This window comes from Drosophila subobscura, chromosome J (assembly GCF_008121235.1).
Source record: "Drosophila subobscura isolate 14011-0131.10 chromosome J, UCBerk_Dsub_1.0, whole genome shotgun sequence".
Classification (NCBI taxonomy): domain Eukaryota; kingdom Metazoa; phylum Arthropoda; class Insecta; order Diptera; family Drosophilidae; genus Drosophila; species Drosophila subobscura.
The window spans coordinates 16,955,902-16,974,622 of NC_048532.1; the positions used below are offsets into that span (position 1 = coordinate 16,955,902).

The 18,721-nt window shown below is 46.2% G+C and overlaps 3 protein-coding genes across 3 annotated transcripts; 1 reads left to right on the forward strand and 2 right to left on the reverse strand.

Moving 5' to 3' along the window:
* Positions 1–1,151: 1,151 nt before the first annotated feature.
* Positions 1,152–1,858, reverse strand: LOC117895544. Its single transcript, XM_034803247.1, has one exon. The coding sequence runs from the start codon at positions 1,823–1,825 to the stop codon at positions 1,226–1,228; it is 600 nt and encodes a 199-aa protein (XP_034659138.1). The 5' UTR covers positions 1,826–1,858; the 3' UTR covers positions 1,152–1,225.
* A 3,110-nt stretch (positions 1,859–4,968) lies between these two features.
* Positions 4,969–5,629, forward strand: LOC117895545 (U6 snRNA-associated Sm-like protein LSm2). The gene is made up of 3 exons (XM_034803248.1): positions 4,969–5,071; positions 5,137–5,204; positions 5,283–5,629. The coding sequence occupies exons 1-3, from the start codon at positions 5,069–5,071 to the stop codon at positions 5,497–5,499; spliced, it is 288 nt and encodes a 95-aa protein (XP_034659139.1). The 5' UTR covers positions 4,969–5,068; the 3' UTR covers positions 5,500–5,629.
* Positions 5,630–6,999: 1,370 nt separating this feature from the next.
* Positions 7,000–14,745, reverse strand: LOC117895543 (gonadotropin-releasing hormone receptor). The gene is made up of 5 exons (XM_034803246.1): positions 13,867–14,745; positions 9,984–10,167; positions 9,717–9,922; positions 8,949–9,097; positions 7,000–8,858 (listed from the first exon to the last, which is right to left on the reverse strand). The coding sequence occupies exons 1-5, from the start codon at positions 14,587–14,589 to the stop codon at positions 8,381–8,383; spliced, it is 1,740 nt and encodes a 579-aa protein (XP_034659137.1). The 5' UTR covers positions 14,590–14,745; the 3' UTR covers positions 7,000–8,380.
* Between the last annotated feature and the right edge of the window lie 3,976 nt (positions 14,746–18,721).

An 18,721-nucleotide genomic window follows, 5' to 3' on the forward strand; every position in this document is an offset into this window, starting at 1 on the left:
AATACAATGAAACGACTCTCGGCCTTTCAAAAAAGAAAAAAATCGACCACAGTGGACACTCGAGGCAACTACTTGAAGGCAGTTCAAATTTCACATTAAATTACATTTTTCGGAGCAACAAAAACAGAATGAAAATTTGAATTTAAATTTAAGCCAAATGTATAAGCATCATTTTTTACATACAAATTAAGTAAAATACTACAACTAAATACTTTAGGTTATAAATGTAAGAGAAAGCAAATTGGGAAACCAAACACCAAAAAATAAATAACAACAATTCGAACAATTTTGAAGTGGAGCGAAACTAAAGAATAAAATACACACACAACAAAATTGATATATCAAGAGCATACAAATTACTAAACAAAAATTCAAAATTTTAATTGTTGTAAGCAAACTAAAGAAAACTATATATACGAAGCATATAACCAGAACCTTTCTTATACTACCCCCAACCCCACACACAAGCCACCCAGCACCCAGCACCCACCACCACCCACACGATCCCTGGTAAGTCTCGGACCCACCCCACGAAAAAAGTACACACCCACCCACCCCACGCACACAAACACACCAAAAACACTCCTCCGACCCACACGCCAACACCTTCCATTGGTTTAGATTTTAAGCATAATTTTTAACGTAATCGTCAGCCAAAAATAACAAAAATTTAAAGATAAAACCTATCGAGGCAGTCCAAAATTAATCGAAAACGAAAATACGATTTTAAGGCAAAGCAAATCTTAATGCAACAACAAATATTTAAGCGAAAATCGTCGTCTAGTTTAATGTCGTCAAATTTTACTTTTTGTAATAATTAACATTAAATTAAAAAATATATATTCCATAACACAAGGAAACAAAAAACGCAAAAAGTACGAGTATTGTAAACGTCTATCGACCTACTAATTTCAAAAGAAAAACCAAAACAAAACAAAACAAAAACACAAGAATCCAAGCAAAATAACTCTGCAAAGAAAAAGCAAACGCAAACCAAAAACAAACAAAAAACGAAAGCAAAAAGCATCCAAAGTGCCACGGCATGTGCAACCAAAAAAAGTAAAACCACAATGAATTTCCGGCATCAAAAATATAGAAACTACTTAAAATACGAACCTATATTATTATACAAGAAAATGATTTGAAATAAATTGAATCTTGTAATATAGACAGCCCAGAGTTTTAATCTAATTGAAGTACATTTGTAATTTTACTTCCTCTGCTATCAGCACGTCAAGTCGAACTGGACAACGCCATCGTAGTCCGGGCCAAACTCCATGATGGCCTTGTTCTTTCGCGATTGGTTGTAGGAGGCGCCATATGTGGTCTGTGCCCCGCTGCTCAGATGTGCCAGCAGCTTCTCGCACCTGAAGCGCTTGGGATAGTTGTGGGTCTGCGTGAGATTGCCAAAGGATTGCAGCATATCGATCTCGGGCTGGCGCTGCGGCGGCCCACAGTAGCCGCTCTCCGACTGCTTTTGCTTGAGGAAGCGCTGCGGCAACACCTCAAAGGCCAGAGTCGAGGTGGTGGTGAAGTTGCGATTCATGGAGATGTGATCCAGCAAACTCATGTTGGACGTTTCATTCTTCTTAAAGTTCGCAAAGGCCTTGCCACGCTGATCCGCGAAATTCTTCACTGTGCCCATGGCCGTGAAGGGTGCCTTCGTGTAGGTGGCTTGGGTGACGGACTGATGCTGCTCGCAGCCCTCCAGTGCTCGCACCGCAGGCACAACCGCGTTGCTCTTCTCCTCGATCTCATAGCGGCGCTCGGACCAGTTTCCTATGAGCACCTCCTTGCCATAAGACTTTTGGCCGGTGCTTTGCATTGTACAAATACGAAAAACTAAGGAACTAAACTAACACAAAAACACACGATTAATGAGTAAAAAACGATGAACGACTAACAAGTGAGCCCCGACCTACTCTGCACCCAAAAAAAAGAGAGGCAGAAATTCTGTTGGCCAGGGATTTGGATTTATGAGTAGTTGGAAACTTTGGTCTCAATCTTGAGGTTCTTCAGGTCGTCGTGCATGTTGCAATTCATAAAGATAAACTTGCCGCGTTGCCGTTTCCGCGTGGCCTCATCAGCGGTCGTCCACTCGCCCATGGCCTGCTCCTCGGGCTTTATTTTGATTTTAAAGTCCGTCAGATAGCTGGTGGTTTCCCGATGTGGCCGCTCGCTGAGCAGCTTGCAACGCATTCGGTTGTTGAATCCAGTCCGATTGCCGTAGCTTTCGGTGCCATCGAGCTCGCTGGGCCTGTACCTCTGACCTGCCTGCTCCTGCTGTTGGCACTCCTCCTGCCGCATCTGGGGCAGCATGTCGAACATCAGGGTGTTCATGGAGGTGTAGTTATTCAGGTACCGATCGGCGTGGTGCAGCTTCAGCCCCGAGATGTGCGCTTCTCTGATACCCTCCATGAGGTGCCTGTTCTCAATGTGCTCGTGTATGGTTTGATCCCGAGTGAAGCGCGTGTACGTGTCCTGGCTGCATGTTGTGTGCCGCTCGCACGCTTCCTGCGCTGACAGACCGGGCAGTATGGTGTTCCCATATTCTATGTCCTTCAGGTAGCGCTGATTGAACCAATTGCCCACCAGCACATTGCTATTGTAGGTCAGTGGCTTCTCCTTGGTGTACGAGTGCCGTTCGTCCTTCTCCTGCTCCTGCGGCGAATAGACCTCAAGATCCGGCAACATATTTAACGTTTTTAGTGTGACGTGTAAACTGAACTAGCAAAGGGGCTTAAATGAGGGAAAATGCTGTGACACGTCCTAATATCAGAGAAACGGAAAACTTAACGAAAGTGAAAGATACGCAAAGTGGCGGGTGTAACATTCAACAAAAAGCTGCCCCCAATGGCTGGAAAGTCTTTTAAATCAAGAATCAGACAAAAATCGAAATAGGTGAAAATATTGAAAATATAAATATAGGGGAACAAAAACACTAGCAAAAATGTGATAAGAAATAAAACAATATAAATAGCAAAGTAAAACATGGAAAGCGACTCACCGGTGTTCCATTTTGCATTAGAGTTGAATATTAGTTGCGGGTTTGGCTTTGTGTTTTGGTTTTTAGCAATCGTAGAGTTGAGCTTAGTATTTTGTCACATGAAAAAAAAAACACTCAAATTTACTGATGCTTCATTATTTATCTTTATTCATTTATTACGGGACATTTTCCTTTTTTCCACTCGCATTTGATCGCGCGTTAAAACTTTCACTCACTTTTTGGCCATCTACAACTTCGCTCTCTTACTTTGGCCTTGCCAAAGACTATTACACTCTCTTTTACACCTCACTCACTTTATTCACTCACTTTGGCCACACCCGCCTGGCGCTTCTTGCCATCATGCACCAACACTTCAACTCACTCTCGCTGAAAAAAAATGTTAGCTCAGTGGCACACCATGCCCTGGGGCCGTTTCCGCTATTCTTTTACACTTCACTCACTTAGGCCGCAACCGCCTGGCTCTCCTTGCCGTCATAATGACCATCGACACTGACACTTCCACTTAGCACTGAGTGAGAGGAACTTTTCCGCTCTTTCCTTAGTCTTCAACTGTTCATACTTCAACTCACTCTAACACTTCACTCACTTCACTTTTCACGCACATTTGCCGCAAAACAGCACCTGCACCCACACACACAGAAAAAAAAACTCAGCGGCAGGCCATGCCATGATGCCGTTATTTTTTCCTTTTCTTTTCTTGCACTCATATTACATTTTTTACCACTTTGCCGCCTTTTTCCGGCAGTCTTAAATAACATTTACTACAAATTGGTAACACCTTTTACGCCCACGACACGAAAACACATGCGCCGGCGCTTGGTAATTTGTTTTAATGAATGAACGTAATTAACTGCGCATACAGCCGCGCGCGCAGCACGCTACGTGCGATTTAATTGACTGTTTTAAATGGAATGCGGGGTGTGGGCGGAATAGAGAGCTCTGCAACATGCGTATGCAGCTCAAATCTCTTCGTTGACATCGTATCGAACTTCGTTTCTGCTCGTCTCTTCTCTCCACATCTTGCAAGCTTAGAACGCAGCAGCGCTGCCGGCTCGGAACGCTTTCGTTTACCTGCAAAGAATGAGAGCGAAAGTTGGGCGCCGAAAAAGAGCGCATATGTGTGTATGCTCGAAGCTCTTCTTTGATTTCGGCACACACCTCTTCTCACAGCGAAGAACGAAAGCGAAAGTTCTGCCGAGCAAGAACTGCATGTTTGTATGTACATATGTACATATGTGAAAGTGTGTGTGAGAGCTTGGGCTTAGAAATCAGCAGTTTCTCCCCGTCTTCCTCTACCAGACTAACAGCAAAGAACGAACAAGAACAATGGACAAGAGCATGCACATGGATGTACATTCATACATATGTACATATATATAACGCTGTGCAGACGCAAAAAAATTTAGGTCAGGGAAAATCTCACTCAGCTTAACAAAATATATTAAAATTCATTTTAAATATCCCGCCAAGCCTTTTCTATTTCAGCATTTGTAAGCTGCCAGACTACTAGAAAAAGATTACTCACTTAAATTCAGCCCTGTTATCGCACACAAGTATCACCTAATAATATATATCGATATGTTGCTGCATTAATTTTATCATCCTTATAGGCACCAGGGTCATCATTTAAGGTATATTATATAGGATATTTCAGAAATTGAGTTCATTGTATATTTATGGTAGGTCTAGTTTTCGCGCGGAGCTATCCAGCTAAAATCGATGAAACTTATTTAAGATGCACGGTATATTTACAGTATATTTCGAAAATGCAAGGGTATATTTCGGTATATTTCCGAGAGTCTGTCGGTATATTTTATCGATAGCTCCGCGGTCACACTGATGGGCACCGCGGTTATAAGATTAATTTAAATTATAGGAACATTTTTAATGCAGCACCTTGCATGCCCTCAACAACAACCATCGATAGCAACACTCATCAACAAAAATCGACAGAAACACCGAACATACCTTTGCAAGAAAATATCGACATGCGGACTTTTCGTCGTGCGACCATCCCTAATTCGCTGTAGCGATAAATACAAAAAAAAACAAACAATAACAATGGTGAGAATTCTGAATAAAAACATGATAAAAGCCTAGAGAACTCAAACTTTTTGCCCCCCCTGCAGCTCTTCTACTCGTTCTTCAAATCCCTGGTGGGCAAGGAAGTCGTCGTCGAGCTGAAAAATGATCTTAGGTGAGTCCGTGGCGGGGCGTCTGTGCATTGGGCGCGTGCAGCCGGCAAAACTCATGCGAAATTTTTGTCTCTCCACAGCATATGCGGCACACTGCACTCTGTGGACCAATATCTGAACATTAAGCTGACGGACATCAGTGTGACGGATCCGGACAAATATCCGCACATGCTCAGCGTGAAGAATTGCTTCATACGCGGCTCCGTCGTGCGCTACGTTCAGCTGCCCGGCGAGGAGGTGGACACGCAGCTGCTGCAAGACGCCGCACGGAAGGAGGCCGTGGTGAGCACGCGGTAGGAACAGGCATTACCACCCCACTGCCCCCCCATTTATTGTGTTTATTGTGCCCTAAATCTAAGTGAAAGAAAAAACATTTGTTATAGCAGCAAAAAACGCAGAGAAAATTGCAACCGAAATTATAGAAAAACTCAACGAAAAGGGCTACTGATATAATTTATAGCAAAAATTATGGATAAATTCAACGAAAAGAGGCGCTGATGTTCGAATGAAAGTAATTCCGAGGTATTTTTGTGGAGAAATTGTTGCCAAAACAATGGACAAAACTCAACCAATCGATTTAGCTATTTTGGCTGCTTCAAGTGCCACTAAATGTATGTATTTATGTATGTAAACGTTTATGCTGTGCGCCCACCCACCCACCATTTATGTGAGTTATTTACGGCTCATCAATTTCTGATGAGTCAAGCTTGAGGTTTTGCGGAGTCTTTCGATTTTGATGTTGAGATGCCAACACGAAGCCTGCTTGCTGCTCGTTCCAGCCTCGCTCCTTGCGTCATGTTGATAATGGCCCCACGGAATGGTCTCCATAAAATTGTATAATTGTTGTGACGATGTGCGGCCCGGCCCCCCACGTGGCAGCTCGATTAATGTATGTCTCGCTGTCCCACATATTATTAGCATTTTACGATTGTTCTGCCTTTTGTGTGGCCTCTGAATGGCGGCTGTCACTGCCCAGGGCTTGGCCTATCGCAGTTTGAGGTCCTTCAGCATGGGCATTGTGTTGCTCGGTGCCCAGCAGCCGCTTTTTTGGCTCTGCCAATAAAACGAAGAAATGTTTTGAATTCCTGAACGGAGCGAACTCCATCCCCAACCGATGCCAATATGCGTGGCCGTTAAGTGCGGTGCCCCCGTGTACCCCCCAAAATTGCTTTGTTTTGAAAGAATGCGCACTAAAAATGAAATGCTCGTTCGTTAAATATTTCTGTGCAGTCGATGCGTACGGCATTTACATTTAAGACTGCTCCCTGGATTCGCTCTCCCCTCCATGGACTGGCAGCTGAAAAATTGTGCCATCAAAAGTTGTACGTGGCAGCGCAGTCGCCGTCTGACTGCGCATAATTGACTTGGGAATGGGAAATCGGCTAGCAGCAGCAGCAGCAGCAGCAGAACATTTTCGGACTGGCTGGACTTTCATTATTTGTGGTAATTCGCTTCCGGTTGCCGCAGAGCCCCCAAAACTTTGTGCAGACTGACTGCCTGCTGCCAGATACAGCAGTACATCGCTGGAGCAGTGGATTCCATTTCGTTTTTTAAAGTGTCCTCGTCTAGGCCGCCTCCTCCTGTTGCCCATCATGATGAGCGGGCCTGTGTCGCACATAAAATGTTGTAATATACTAGACCCAGGCAGGAGGGCTGGAGAAGCTACGTGAGCCTGTTGGATTTATGTGCACCCCCGCCAGCCACCGCGCCGCTCCAGTTCATCAACGTGTTGAGCCTCTCTGCCTGGCCTCTGCCTCTGCGTGGGGGGTGTGCGTAAAAAAGTTGCCTCGTAAAATGTCTCGGAAGGATCATTCGGTTTTTATTAAAAATAAACTATACAAATTTGACACAGATTATTTATACATAAGTACAGTACACACACACACGCACACACACACGGGGTACAGGCTGCTGGAGTAGCTGGGGAAGTTATGGTACATCACGTAATCACCCATTGAGTTGTGGGCAAACAGTTTCCAAAAAGGGTAAACATTTGGTACACTTATTTCCGCAAAAGTTCTCTCACTTCAGGGAACTCGTTGAGGACTTTTGCGAGCCAGTTGAATATGGATTTTATTGTCTTCAAATAAATACACAAAAAAGGCGCTGCCTAAAGTATCCAGAAACACTCCTCTGTAAGTGTCTGCTATTTTTTTGTAGTTTGGTTTTTGTTTTCCTTTTTCTATTGCTATTTAGGGGGGCCACTAGTTGGGAGCTCAAAACGTGTCTCCCAAGAAAATGCACATTCATATTCATATTGTACATTCATAGTTAAAATTTGTATTAAGTAGATAGTTATTACCCTGTTTGTGGCTTCGAACTAACGAGAACTAGCAACTGAGGGAAGGGACTTGAATCCGTTTAACAAACTTTTGCCCTGTCGCTGCAGGGAGGAAACTGAAGCAAGCAAAGTGATTGACTGCAAAGAGCAGCATCAGCGTTTGATTGCCTGCCAACGTTGGCTGCATGGCAAAAGGATTAATTGCTAATTAAAATACTTGTCGCTGCAGGAGCTGCACGTGCCACACGCCCCACAGAGGGACTGGCTCTGATACGAACTAGGAATAAACAAACAACGAAACAAACGAAACACACGCTACGCTAAGCACACCCTTTGTGTGTTTTAAAGACTTAACTCTCAGTTTGTATTAACTAACCAGCACGATGATCTGATCATCGATGCGCACAGCTGACAAACACACAAACAGACACACACACGGCTCATCCTGTTCCAGGTGTGCACCCTCACTCACTCTCGCACGCTCACTCACTCTTACTCTTACGTTAAGCTTTTACTCTCACTCTCTCACTCTTGCTCTCACTCTCGTACTCTATGCTCTTACCTACTGCTCTTACCAGTGTGAATTTACCTACAAGGTGACTGTCTTCACTGGTCTTCACCACAGCTGTGATCCCTATCTCTATCCCCTTCCAGCGCCTAGAGAGCGTGGTGAATAAGTTAGCGGATAACGCCACCTTCTAAGTAAATTCACCTTTGCTCTAACTCTCACTCTCACTCTCTTATTCTAAGCTCCTTTGACATCTCTCACTGCACTGGTATCTCTGGCAGTTCTTGCTGCCGCCGCACCAGCTCCCTGCTCAGGCAATGGCAGCAGGTGCACGCATCCTCTGGCCCATCTGTTGCTGTCGCATTCTCCACCGCCATCGCCAGCTGCTCTCACACGCTCGACACCCGCTCATTATTGTCCAGCAGCGCACTGGCCATGCCCAGTCCCACGCCCACACCGCCACGCTGCCCGTCATAGTTGAGCACCACGCTGGAGGGGATTGTGGTTGTCGTCGCTGTCTGCAGCAGCAGTCGCTGCTGTTCCTGTTCCCGCAGGCAGCTGGGATGCCGCACGAGAATGGCCAAATGTGGATGGGGACTGCGCACGGAGGAGCCCTTCCGCATCAGTTGCGGCGTGGCGCTGTTGCTGCCACACACAGAGCCAGAGCCAGCGGCAGCGCCGTTCGAGCCGGGACCCACATGCAGCAGACCCACTTGCTCCTTGAAGGGTGGTGCTGCTGCCCCACTGTTGCTCGTGCTGCGGTAGTAGCTCTGCTGCCGAAAGGCCCGCATCTGCCGTGAGCTGCCACCGGTGCCATCCACTTGCGTCACGGCTGTCAGCATCGAGGGCGTGCGCTGCGAGTCGCCTCTGTAAAGGAGAGAGAGACAATGCGGAGAGTAACGGAGTTAATGCCGTGTCAAAGGTGGATTCGTGTCTCCAGGCTGTCCCCCGCCTCACCTGTTCAAGCTGTAGGCATTATTGTTGCCACCCACACTGGACTTGCTGCCTTTGCCGGGACACAGATGGAAGGCGCCATAGATGAGCGGGTTGACAAGGCTGTTGGACATGCCAAAGAAGAAAATGGCATCCTGCAGATCATCGCCCAGCTGCAAAAAGGGAAACACACACAAATGTTGGGGGTTGAAATTTCAATTAATTTGCTGTCCCTTTGGGGGGGGATTTTGTGCCCCTCCTGTACATTGAAGCTGCTCCTCTTAGTCACAGTCGAGTGCATGCAAAATGCACACTAAAAAGGATTAGTCAGTCGCTTTGTTATTAAATGGTTTCCGCCATTTACGGTAACTTTTATGGCGCACACAGGCGGTGGCCATAAGCCTCCACTGCCGGGACACTCATCAAACTCGGCCTTGTCCCTGGCAGCCATTAAATGTTAGGCCCCAGCACGGGGCCAGCGCACGATTAATTAAAAAATTGGAAGCATTAGAAATGATTTTTATGTGCGCGGGGCCAAAGATGCCCCGAAATGGATTGAACATCTGCGACTGGGATACGCGCCCACACGGGCTGGAATCTTAGACAAGAGTTTGCCTGAAACACAAACTGACAAATCGACTTTTGATTGATGTGTGCCAGCGAGAACACACAGCCGCTACTGGGAATCCTTTTTCCTCTTTTCCTCCAGGAGTATCCTTTTTGGCACTGCCTGTCGAAGCCTGTCAATCAGCTTGGCAGCTCCACCCCTTAAAAGGGTTTCGCTTTACTCACCCTCTTGTCGGGATTCAGAAACATGAACATAATCATCATCACATAGTAGGGGGTCCAGCAGATGAGGAACGCTATGATGATCACCACGGATATCCGCAGTGACTTCATCTTGGCCTTGTGTATGAGTCGCTGTCGATTTGTCTGAGTGGGCAGCTTATTCGTGGAATAGTTGGCCAACTTGGAGCCCTGAAACATCTTTTCGCTGCCTGAGAGAGTGAGGAGAAAAATCTGTAATAAGTTAAGCAAAATCAGCGTCCCGAAACTTACTTGAAATGGTGCGAAAAGTGGACATGTATGTGCCGAACAGTATGCAAAGTGGCAGCAGGAATGTGAAGACCAGCGTGAAGGTGGCATACATTTGCTCCTGCCAGTCCGCCGTGTAGAAGCCGTGGGTCACACACTGATAGAACTCCTCCACAAAAGGGCCACGCGCCACATGGAATATGAAGAACTGGAGTTGGGGGGGTAAACATGAGAGACATTTGGGTTATTGGTTAGCTGGAAACAGGTTGAACTTTGGCGCAAAGTTTGCATGGCCAGAGCAGGACACACACACAGAAAGCAGAGGCCTGGATCTGCTCTGCTTTGGTTTGTGTTTTTGGCAGTCACTTTGTGCTGCTGTTTTTGCTAGAATTCCCTGGGGTTTTTCCCAATAATTGAATCATTGAAGCTCAACTTCCTTGCTGCTGCAATTCTATTGGAAGTGCACGCCGCACACACCGCGTTCATTCCACTTTTGTGCCCAGCTGTTGTGAGCGAAACATAAACTCTGCAAATGCCTGTGCCTCTGGCTTTATCTCTGACTTCACACAGGAAGAACCAATGGCTCTGGCTCTATCTCTGGCTTCACACAGGAGGTCTGCCACAATGCTGATATATCGCACTGTGCGCAGCTGCTTCAGGGGGTCACTGGGTCTTGGCCAATACGCTAAGACGCCATTTTATTTCATCAGTTTATGGGTTTCTGTTTCCTGACGCCGCTCAAGCGATGCTGGACCTGCCACTGCTTGGTTTTGCTCTGTCACCGGCTGTTGCCTGCTGTGTGCAAAATGCTGAAACTTGTTCCACGCACCACTAAGCGTTGCAGTAAAACTACACAAGACCAGGGGACACTCGGAGCATGCCGGATAAACCTACGTCCAGTGTTTGATTTTTATTAATTTCGCACATTTATAACTTCCGAGCCATTGACGCAGGACAGCAGCGTGAGGGCTGCGTGCAAAGGGATACAAAAGACAAGGATCGATAGAGGAAAAATGGGATTAAATCTGGCACAGCAAAAGGGAACCTCCAGCCATGAGATAACAAGCTTTAAACACATTTTCCAGCTGTTTTTCCGTGCCTCGTTTGGTTTTCATTTACTGCCAAAATATTTCCATGTACCTTTCGCTGGAATTTATTTATAATTTATTGCAGTTACCATAACAAAACGTGTGCAGCACCAAATGCGCATAAGTATGCCACAAAATGCTGCAGGATGCTTTTCCGCCAAAAACCGATTTCAGGGCGAACATTCATTATGCAGTTTCTAGTTGCTGGAATTGAGGCTGCCAACAAGCGGATGAACACAACCCATTTATGGGTAGAATATCAAAGGCAACAGGCTGCACTTTGACCCCACAAAATGCACAATGATCCCACAACAAAGCCGCATAAATAACTGTGTGAGAAATTTTGTGGAAAATCCTGCGCTGAAATAACGAAAATTTGTGGAAAAATTGAAAGTGAAACCGCAACAGCAAGGAGTAGGCAATACTCTCCCATGGATGTACCCGAAACCAAACCGAAACCCCAGTCCCTAGTGTCAGCATTCGTTGTCCTGTTTCAACATTATTTTAGGAGTGTAGTTTCAGGGGTGGAGAGGTGAAAGGAGCGACACTGCTCCTTGCAGCAATTGTTGTTTATTGACGCTCGCGGAAGAAGTTTTCATTTCGCGCCAAACCAAGTTCAGTGGCGCGTCTCATATTGAATTCTGTTGTGATTGTTCCTCAACCCCCGCCAGAGATGGAGAGTGGCAGAGCGTGTGTGTCGTGTCTGTGGTGGAATTATTTAAAACGATGCCTGCCGCAGTTAGGGGCGACCGTCACGTCTCTGTGTCGCATAAATTTGATTGTCGCCTGTTCAATAAAACCAAAATGAAAAAAGTTTGTTCCGCCTTCGCATCCATAAATCTGAAGACATAATGATGGCAAAAATGCTCCTTTAATTGGGTGACAGTGCGACGTTTAATTGTGTCACTAAGGGGACATGTGTGGGCAGGCGGCAGAGGCACTCCCGGCAACTCCCTGGAACATCCCAATGAATATCTGAGATTAACTTGTTCGGAGTCAGAGGCCTAAGGTTGCGACTCGAAAACAATGACCTGGAATGCCGCTGCCTCCAACTCCCAAAGAGCTGCCTCCAAAAAACCTCCCGAAAAAGCGGCTTAATGACGCGGCCGAGGGTGGATCCCTGAGGGGTGGCGGGTGTGCGGGCGTATAACATAAAAATGTAATTAGACTTAACATTTTGTTGTGCGGCATTTAAACAAGTCAGACACTTTGACAAGCTGGCACGCACGAAGGCAGAGCCCAGAGCCAGGCACACGCCCACGCGCACACAAATCACACATACGACGGGGTGTACACGGATAGACACACACGCAGCGCGGCATAATCTCTGGCAACTCCCGAAATTACCATTCTTGGCCATATTTCACTCTGATAAAAGATAGCAGTCGCACCGCAGGCAGCGAGAGAGATAGAGAGAGAGAGAAAAAGTCTCATTGGTCCAGTCAAAGGACTCGCTACGGATTGCTCCTAATTAAATGCGGCAACCGCTTAAGCCCCGGCATAGATTACAGCTAGGTGCCGCATCTGCATAAAAAGAATGAGCCAAAAGCAGTGATTGACATTCAAAAGGGAAGGCAGGATAGGCAGGCAGGCAGGCAGCAGAAACTATTCGCCAGCGCAACAGCCGCAGCTCATTTCAAATTCCAACTCCCAGTGGTCTGTCCGAGACAAGCACTCCCGCCTTTCCTTGCCCTTTTTCAGTGCTTCCTTCCGCATTGACCTGCCTAAGTTGTCGGCAAGTTTTAAGCCTGGTTCTCGCTGCCAAAAGGTATCTTTCCGCACACATCCTTTGTGTCCCACATGTCCGAGACTTTGGTTGAAGTTTGCCAATGCACCGCAGCAGCGTCCAAACACATTGTGCTGTGGCGATGCTTGCTCCTGTGTCTCTTGTTCCAGTGAAGAGATTTTCAAACTTAATTACTTTGGCGGATGGCATGGCAACTTTGAGTTTTTTTCCGAGTCCACTTATCAATTAACTGCTTATCTAACGGAGCAATCCACACGCTGAACTCGAGTCACTGCTCTGACAGATGGACTCTGGCTGTTACTCGTGTCTTGTGGCTCATAAATCAGCAGCAGGCAAGCGAGTCGGGGATATCGTATGTAATCGAGCGACACAATACAAAAGGCCCGCGGTGGCAGACATTATGCAATCAATGGAGGAGGAGCGGCAGCACAGCCAGAAGCTGGAGTCCGAGTCCAAGTGGAACCCATTAATGCAGCGCCTGACGGGCTTATCGTCCAGCTGCCACAGAATATCTCCAGGCAGCTTCGTGGGGGAAAAAAGGAAGAGTCCTTCCTCCACAAAGAAAGCGACAAAGAAGAATATGAATAATGCCAGTCGTCAGTCGGCTGCGTTTTTTGTGCCTTTTTTCTGCCTTTTTTTTGGGGCGAAAACCCTTTGCGCTACCCGCACTTCGATTGCCAGTGGCTGTGGCGGGGACACTGTCTCGTTCCCAAGACTCGCACGTGTGTGGGCGTGTCAGCGCCTTAGAGCCACATTTAGTGCACACTTAAGACGCGGGGGGACAGCGGCAGGGCAATCATGTTTAATGTCTGCACACATTCTGGCGCCTACTCAAGACTATTTGAGCGTTGCCACGGGGCGTATGCGTGTTATAAAGTAAACAAATTATAACTTCAATTTGGGTAGAATGAAAAGGGGAGAAAAGTAGCGGGGGAGGAGCGGGGAACTGTAGCGGAGGTGTACATCAAATTCGCAACTTAACTTAATGGAACTTTCGCATCTTTCTGGCACTTTTTTCTCTCACAGATAATCGCCGACAGAACTCAGAAACAATTCTTGAGCCATCACTTACCTGTGGCAGGCTGAGCACCAGCGAGAGTATATAAGTGCCACCGAGCAGGCGATGGCAGCGTTTGGCCATGTTCAGCGACTTCATTGGATACTTCACAGCAATCCAGCGATCCACGCCAATCAGCACCAGGACATAGGTCGAGAGGTAGAGGCTAAACATTTGGAAGAGCTTCACCAGCTTGCAGGTGAGCTCGTTGGCCAGCCACTGCACCGTGTAGCACCAGGCAGCCTCTCCGATAATGCAGAACCACGTGACGAGCACATCGGCTATCGAGAGGTGAAACATCAGCGAGTAGATGGCGCTCCACGTGTGCCGCGAGTTGCGACGCGAGATGCGCGTCTTGTAGATATTCCAAATGGTCAGCAGATTGCCCAGCAGCGAGAAGAGCGCCATCACGGCCAGCACATAGACCTTGAGCAGCCCGGAGCGTGACAGCTGTGGCGCATGGTCCATCATGTGCTCCGGCAACTGCTCGGCCATGGGTGCGCCTCCACCTGCATCGTGCAGGCTGTCGGTGTGCGCCAGCGAGGAGCTGTTCGTCATGGCGGCAAAGGCGGGCACGGGCGTGGGCTCCAGCAGCGTGTTGAGCGTGTAGTTGACCAGCTCCGGGGCGGCATTGAAGAGGCGCGTGAAGTTCGCCAGCGTGGACCAATTGCTGGCCGGATCGTTGTCCACGAGGCTGGGCAGACGTGCTGCCGATTCCGTACCCCAATCCAGCTCCATGATGGGACAAGCTGCCGCTTTATTTGTTGCACGGTGGGTGGGTGGCTTGTTGGGTGGCTGGGTGGTTCAGGGCACACACATCTTTGACTCGTTATGAGCACAGCCTTTGCCCACTCGCATTGTGCCAGTCGCACATTTTCTGTGGAATTAATAATTGAATCTGCAAAATAAAGCAGAAAAACAATTACAAGAAGTTCCGTGAAAAAAGAATTAATTATCCGCATGCCAACAGCGGTCTGTAAGCTGATTTTTACTTTAAGGTTTTATGGTTTACCCACAGAGGGCGAGAGTGGGAGACCGTCTGCTGGCAGTCTATTTGTTTGGGCTCAAAGGTGGCTCTTCCGGGAATAGCTAGCTACCTGCCTGCCTCTGACCCCGCCCTTGATCTGAGCACTCCAATCACACATAGTGCCATAGTTGACCCCAGCAACAATTATCCGCTGCAATTATTGCAATGCGATTAGAGAGAGAGAGAGAGAGAGAGACTGAGACTGAGCTATGGGTCTAGACTGTGGCCAGGGGCTGGCTGTGGGGTGCTGAGCCTTGGGCTATTAAGTTCTCTGTTGCATTTGCTGCAAATTAACTTTAATAGATTCCCGCCGTTGACTGGCGGGTTCAAAGTGAAATTCCATAAAATTTCATTTTCCAAATTAATTTATGAACATAAATTAAATTGGACGCCTCGGACGGAGCTCTTTGTTATTGCGTTTGTTGTTCGCTTCTTGGGTTCTGCGCAAATGGGAAAACAATAAACCCAATTCAAGACGCACTCAAGAGAGAGTGAGAGAGGTGGAGAGGGGGAGACTGTGTGTGTTGAGGCAAACCACACTCGAGAGGGCAAGCAAACAAAAGTATTTCTCCTAAATTGATACACATCAATTGAAGGCAATCGTCTTGGAGCACAACAAAACACGAGACTGTCTCTCTGTGTGTGTTTTTGTGCTGTTCAAAACTGGAACTGAAACCTGCCCAGACTAACTGCATGATAATTGCACTTCAATTTGCAAATTACAAGCAGAAAGTCAGCCAAAGTCAGTCCACTGGCAGTGCACTCGTGGCGAAGTGGCACTAATGGTCTCTCCACTCTGGTTCGGCGAGAGTATGCACACTGCTCTCGCCACTCGTCACTCGTCACCTCTGCGAGAGTGCGTTTTAATCAGCGCGATTAATGTATGCACAAAAGGCGCACACTTGATGGATCGGCACATCTGTTTCACGTACAATAATCCGCGTGTGTGTGCCTAAACTTTGCCCTAAACTTTTTAGCCAATTGAGGCAACGATTTTTGATTGATTTGCATACCCGAATAAGCCCCAACCCAAGCTGTCTAGACGGGCTTGTTTCTTGCGGCAGTTGGTACACATTTTAGACCTCTAATTAGACCGAAACTTGAAGCTGTTCCGAGAAACGTATTCCATCCTCTAACTATCCTGCTGTCACTCTCGCTGTAGAGCCTCGAATCATTTCGAATCAACAATTGAATTGACTTCCAGTTGAATGAACTCTCAGGCTATTAAATTTATTTGCTTCAACATCAACTGACAGGCTGCACACAATTTCAATTGCCAGTGTCCCGAGCGTTGTTGATTTGTTTTGGCAAAACTCATTGAAAAGCCAGAGTCTAATATCAGTTTGAATCATTTTGAATGGTTATGCAGTGAAAGGCCATCAGCTGCATCGATGCACGGCGTTATAATTGGTCATAATTGGCAAACAAATAAACATTGCAAAATCTACACATTCAGCCACGGACATTTTCGGCAATTGGCAGATTTCTCTCTCCCTAAATTGCATTGGAATTTTCATTGGAAAGTTCTGCTCTGCTGTCAATGGATGTTCACTCGGTTTGCACAGGAACACTTCCATTATTTTGTTTATGGTTTTAAACAAAAGTTAATGCGGAAGGAGAGTAGATCCATTTGTCCACTGTACATTTTTTATGAGGCACTCTTGATAATGATTTTCGCGTTTATCGCTTGGAACTATGCTTGTTACGACCAAAGTTTTTGTTTGCCAATGTCAAAAGTGTCAAAGACAATTTGTTTTTGTACTTTTTTTTGGGAAAACTTTTGGCCATTCAATTCCGCAGAATGAATTAATTTCTATAGCTGTTTGTTATTATAAGTATGGCCGCTGCGTTACTTAGTAATTATTTTGGGTGAGTTCATAAAGAGGTGAAAGAGCAGCACAAGGACGAAAGCAAGTTTCACGGAACTCACTGTCCAGTGGGACGGACGCCTGCGGGTTGAAGTGGAGCTGTAGTTGGTGGTGGTGCTGTGGGCAGACACTTTTGACACAACACTTTCAGTTTTTAGCTCAGTATTTGGCTTCTTTTGGTAGCTCTGTATTTGCTGTTTTCACAGTCACATTCGCATTTTTGTAGTATTTTTGGTTGAACCTTTTGGGTTTTTGTCTAAGCCGCACACTGGCGGCTGGCTATTTGCACAGTTGGAAACGCTTCTCTAAACACCATCGAAGCAGCCGAAAAACAGCTTGTATTTTCAGCTTAAATATTATCATGTCATTAAATTTTTGTCGGGGCAGATCTCTGTGTGTCTATCGAAGTACAAATTCACTGCCACATAGCTGCCAATTTGATTGATACTCGGTAGCCGAGAGATATTCCCGCTTGTCGATCATATTTGAACACGCGGCTTTGGCAGAGTTCTTCGAAGATTATTTTATGACATTTTAAGATCGCATTTAAACACAAAAACTTGCCTTCTATTTTCTATATTAATTTCGTTGCTTGTTTCGGAATATTCCGCAGTTAGCTTTATTATTTCTACCACAACATAAAATTAAATTAAAAACGAAAAAATTAAAACTTTCACTTCCACTTGAGGGTTTTTTTGGCTTTGCTTTTCACTCTCCGTTTCACGCGTTTTCCACTTTCACTTGTTGGGAAGTGTGCCAGCCAGCTAGAATCCTGTGACAAGACTGTCCTCCGAGCACTCGTTTTCCTCCGTGTTGTTCAACCGTTGCCGCGCGTCGAGTTCTGACAAATGATTTCTGGCGAGCGCCAAAGAATGCCTCAAGTTTTTCTGCCCTCACAGTTCGTTGTCAGCACTCGAACGTGTTCGAAGCTGACGGCGAACATGTTGCGTGCATTTTCATTCATAAAACCTTTGGGCGCAGACATTACGCATACGCAACAATTTGCTGACTATTTGAGCTCGCATAAAAAGTGAACTATTTGTGGTAGGGTTTTGATTTTGGTGTGCTTTGTTAGGTACAGAGATTGTTAGTAAAATGCAATTAAAAAAAGTTGCAAAAGTTTTCTGCATAGATTCTTTATAGAAAAATGGATTTTTCGTGCCAACTATTTATAACACATTTTTTTAATACTTTTTTTAAATTGAAATAAATTTGATAAAAATCAATGTGCATATTAGACTATAACTTTGAGTTTTTAACTTTTAGCTGCAGTTTATTTCATGCAATTATCTTCTAACGTTTGCCCACTGTGCCGTTTGGTTATCCTTTGCCAATGTCAGCGCCGTGCAGCAGGCCGTCCATTGCCACCAGCAACATTATCATCATCATCCTCTTACCATCATAGCGCTACTCGACATACCTTGCCCTGTGTTGTGCCAGCATGTGTCTGTTGTTGCGGCGCAATCCGCTCTTCGCGGCTGGCTCCTGCGAGCTCCTCGAAGTGGCGTTCATTCAATTTTCTGTTGGAGCATTTAAATTTCGTGATAATTGCTGCTAATTAGATAATTTTTCCACACAGACCACTCTTATGTGCAGCGTTTGAAGTGCATAATAATGCAACAGTTTTTGGGGGGAGGCAACAATGAAGTGCGTGGCAGCGTAGCTGCCATAACCAGAACCAAACTGTGCGCCATTAATGAGCGAAAATTACATCAGCAAATGGTTGTTTTTGTGTGGGAGCAATGCCGCTGTGAGCTCTCATTATCGATTCGGAGCATGGCATACGGTTGGGGGCTACGCTAAATAGGAAAAAGAATTCATTTTCAGGACGTTGGGAACCACCGCAAGATGTGCCCGTAGATACAGCAGACAGGAAGAGCAAAAACCACGAGCCAGCAAATGACAAATGACGCTGTCGAAGACTGGCAGCTCAGTCACGTGTGATGAAGCAGCAACAATGTGAGGCAGGCTAATG

Coding starts and splice junctions, on each gene's coding strand:
- LOC117895544 (XM_034803247.1), bottom strand. CDS start 1,825: ATGCAAAGCACCGGCCAAAAGTCTTATGGCAAGGAGGTGCTCATAGGA.
- LOC117895545 (XM_034803248.1), top strand. Junction 5,205..5,282: donor GAGCTGAAAAATGATCTTAG/GTGAGTCCGTGG, acceptor GTCTCTCCACAG/CATATGCGGCACACTGCACT.
- LOC117895543 (XM_034803246.1), bottom strand. CDS start 14,589: ATGGAGCTGGATTGGGGTACGGAATCGGCAGCACGTCTGCCCAGCCTC. Junction 9,098..9,716: donor TTCTGAATCCCGACAAGAGG/GTGAGTAAAGCG, acceptor CCCTTTTTGCAG/CTGGGCGATGATCTGCAGGA. Junction 8,859..8,948: donor AATGCCTACAGCTTGAACAG/GTGAGGCGGGGG, acceptor TCTCCTTTACAG/AGGCGACTCGCAGCGCACGC.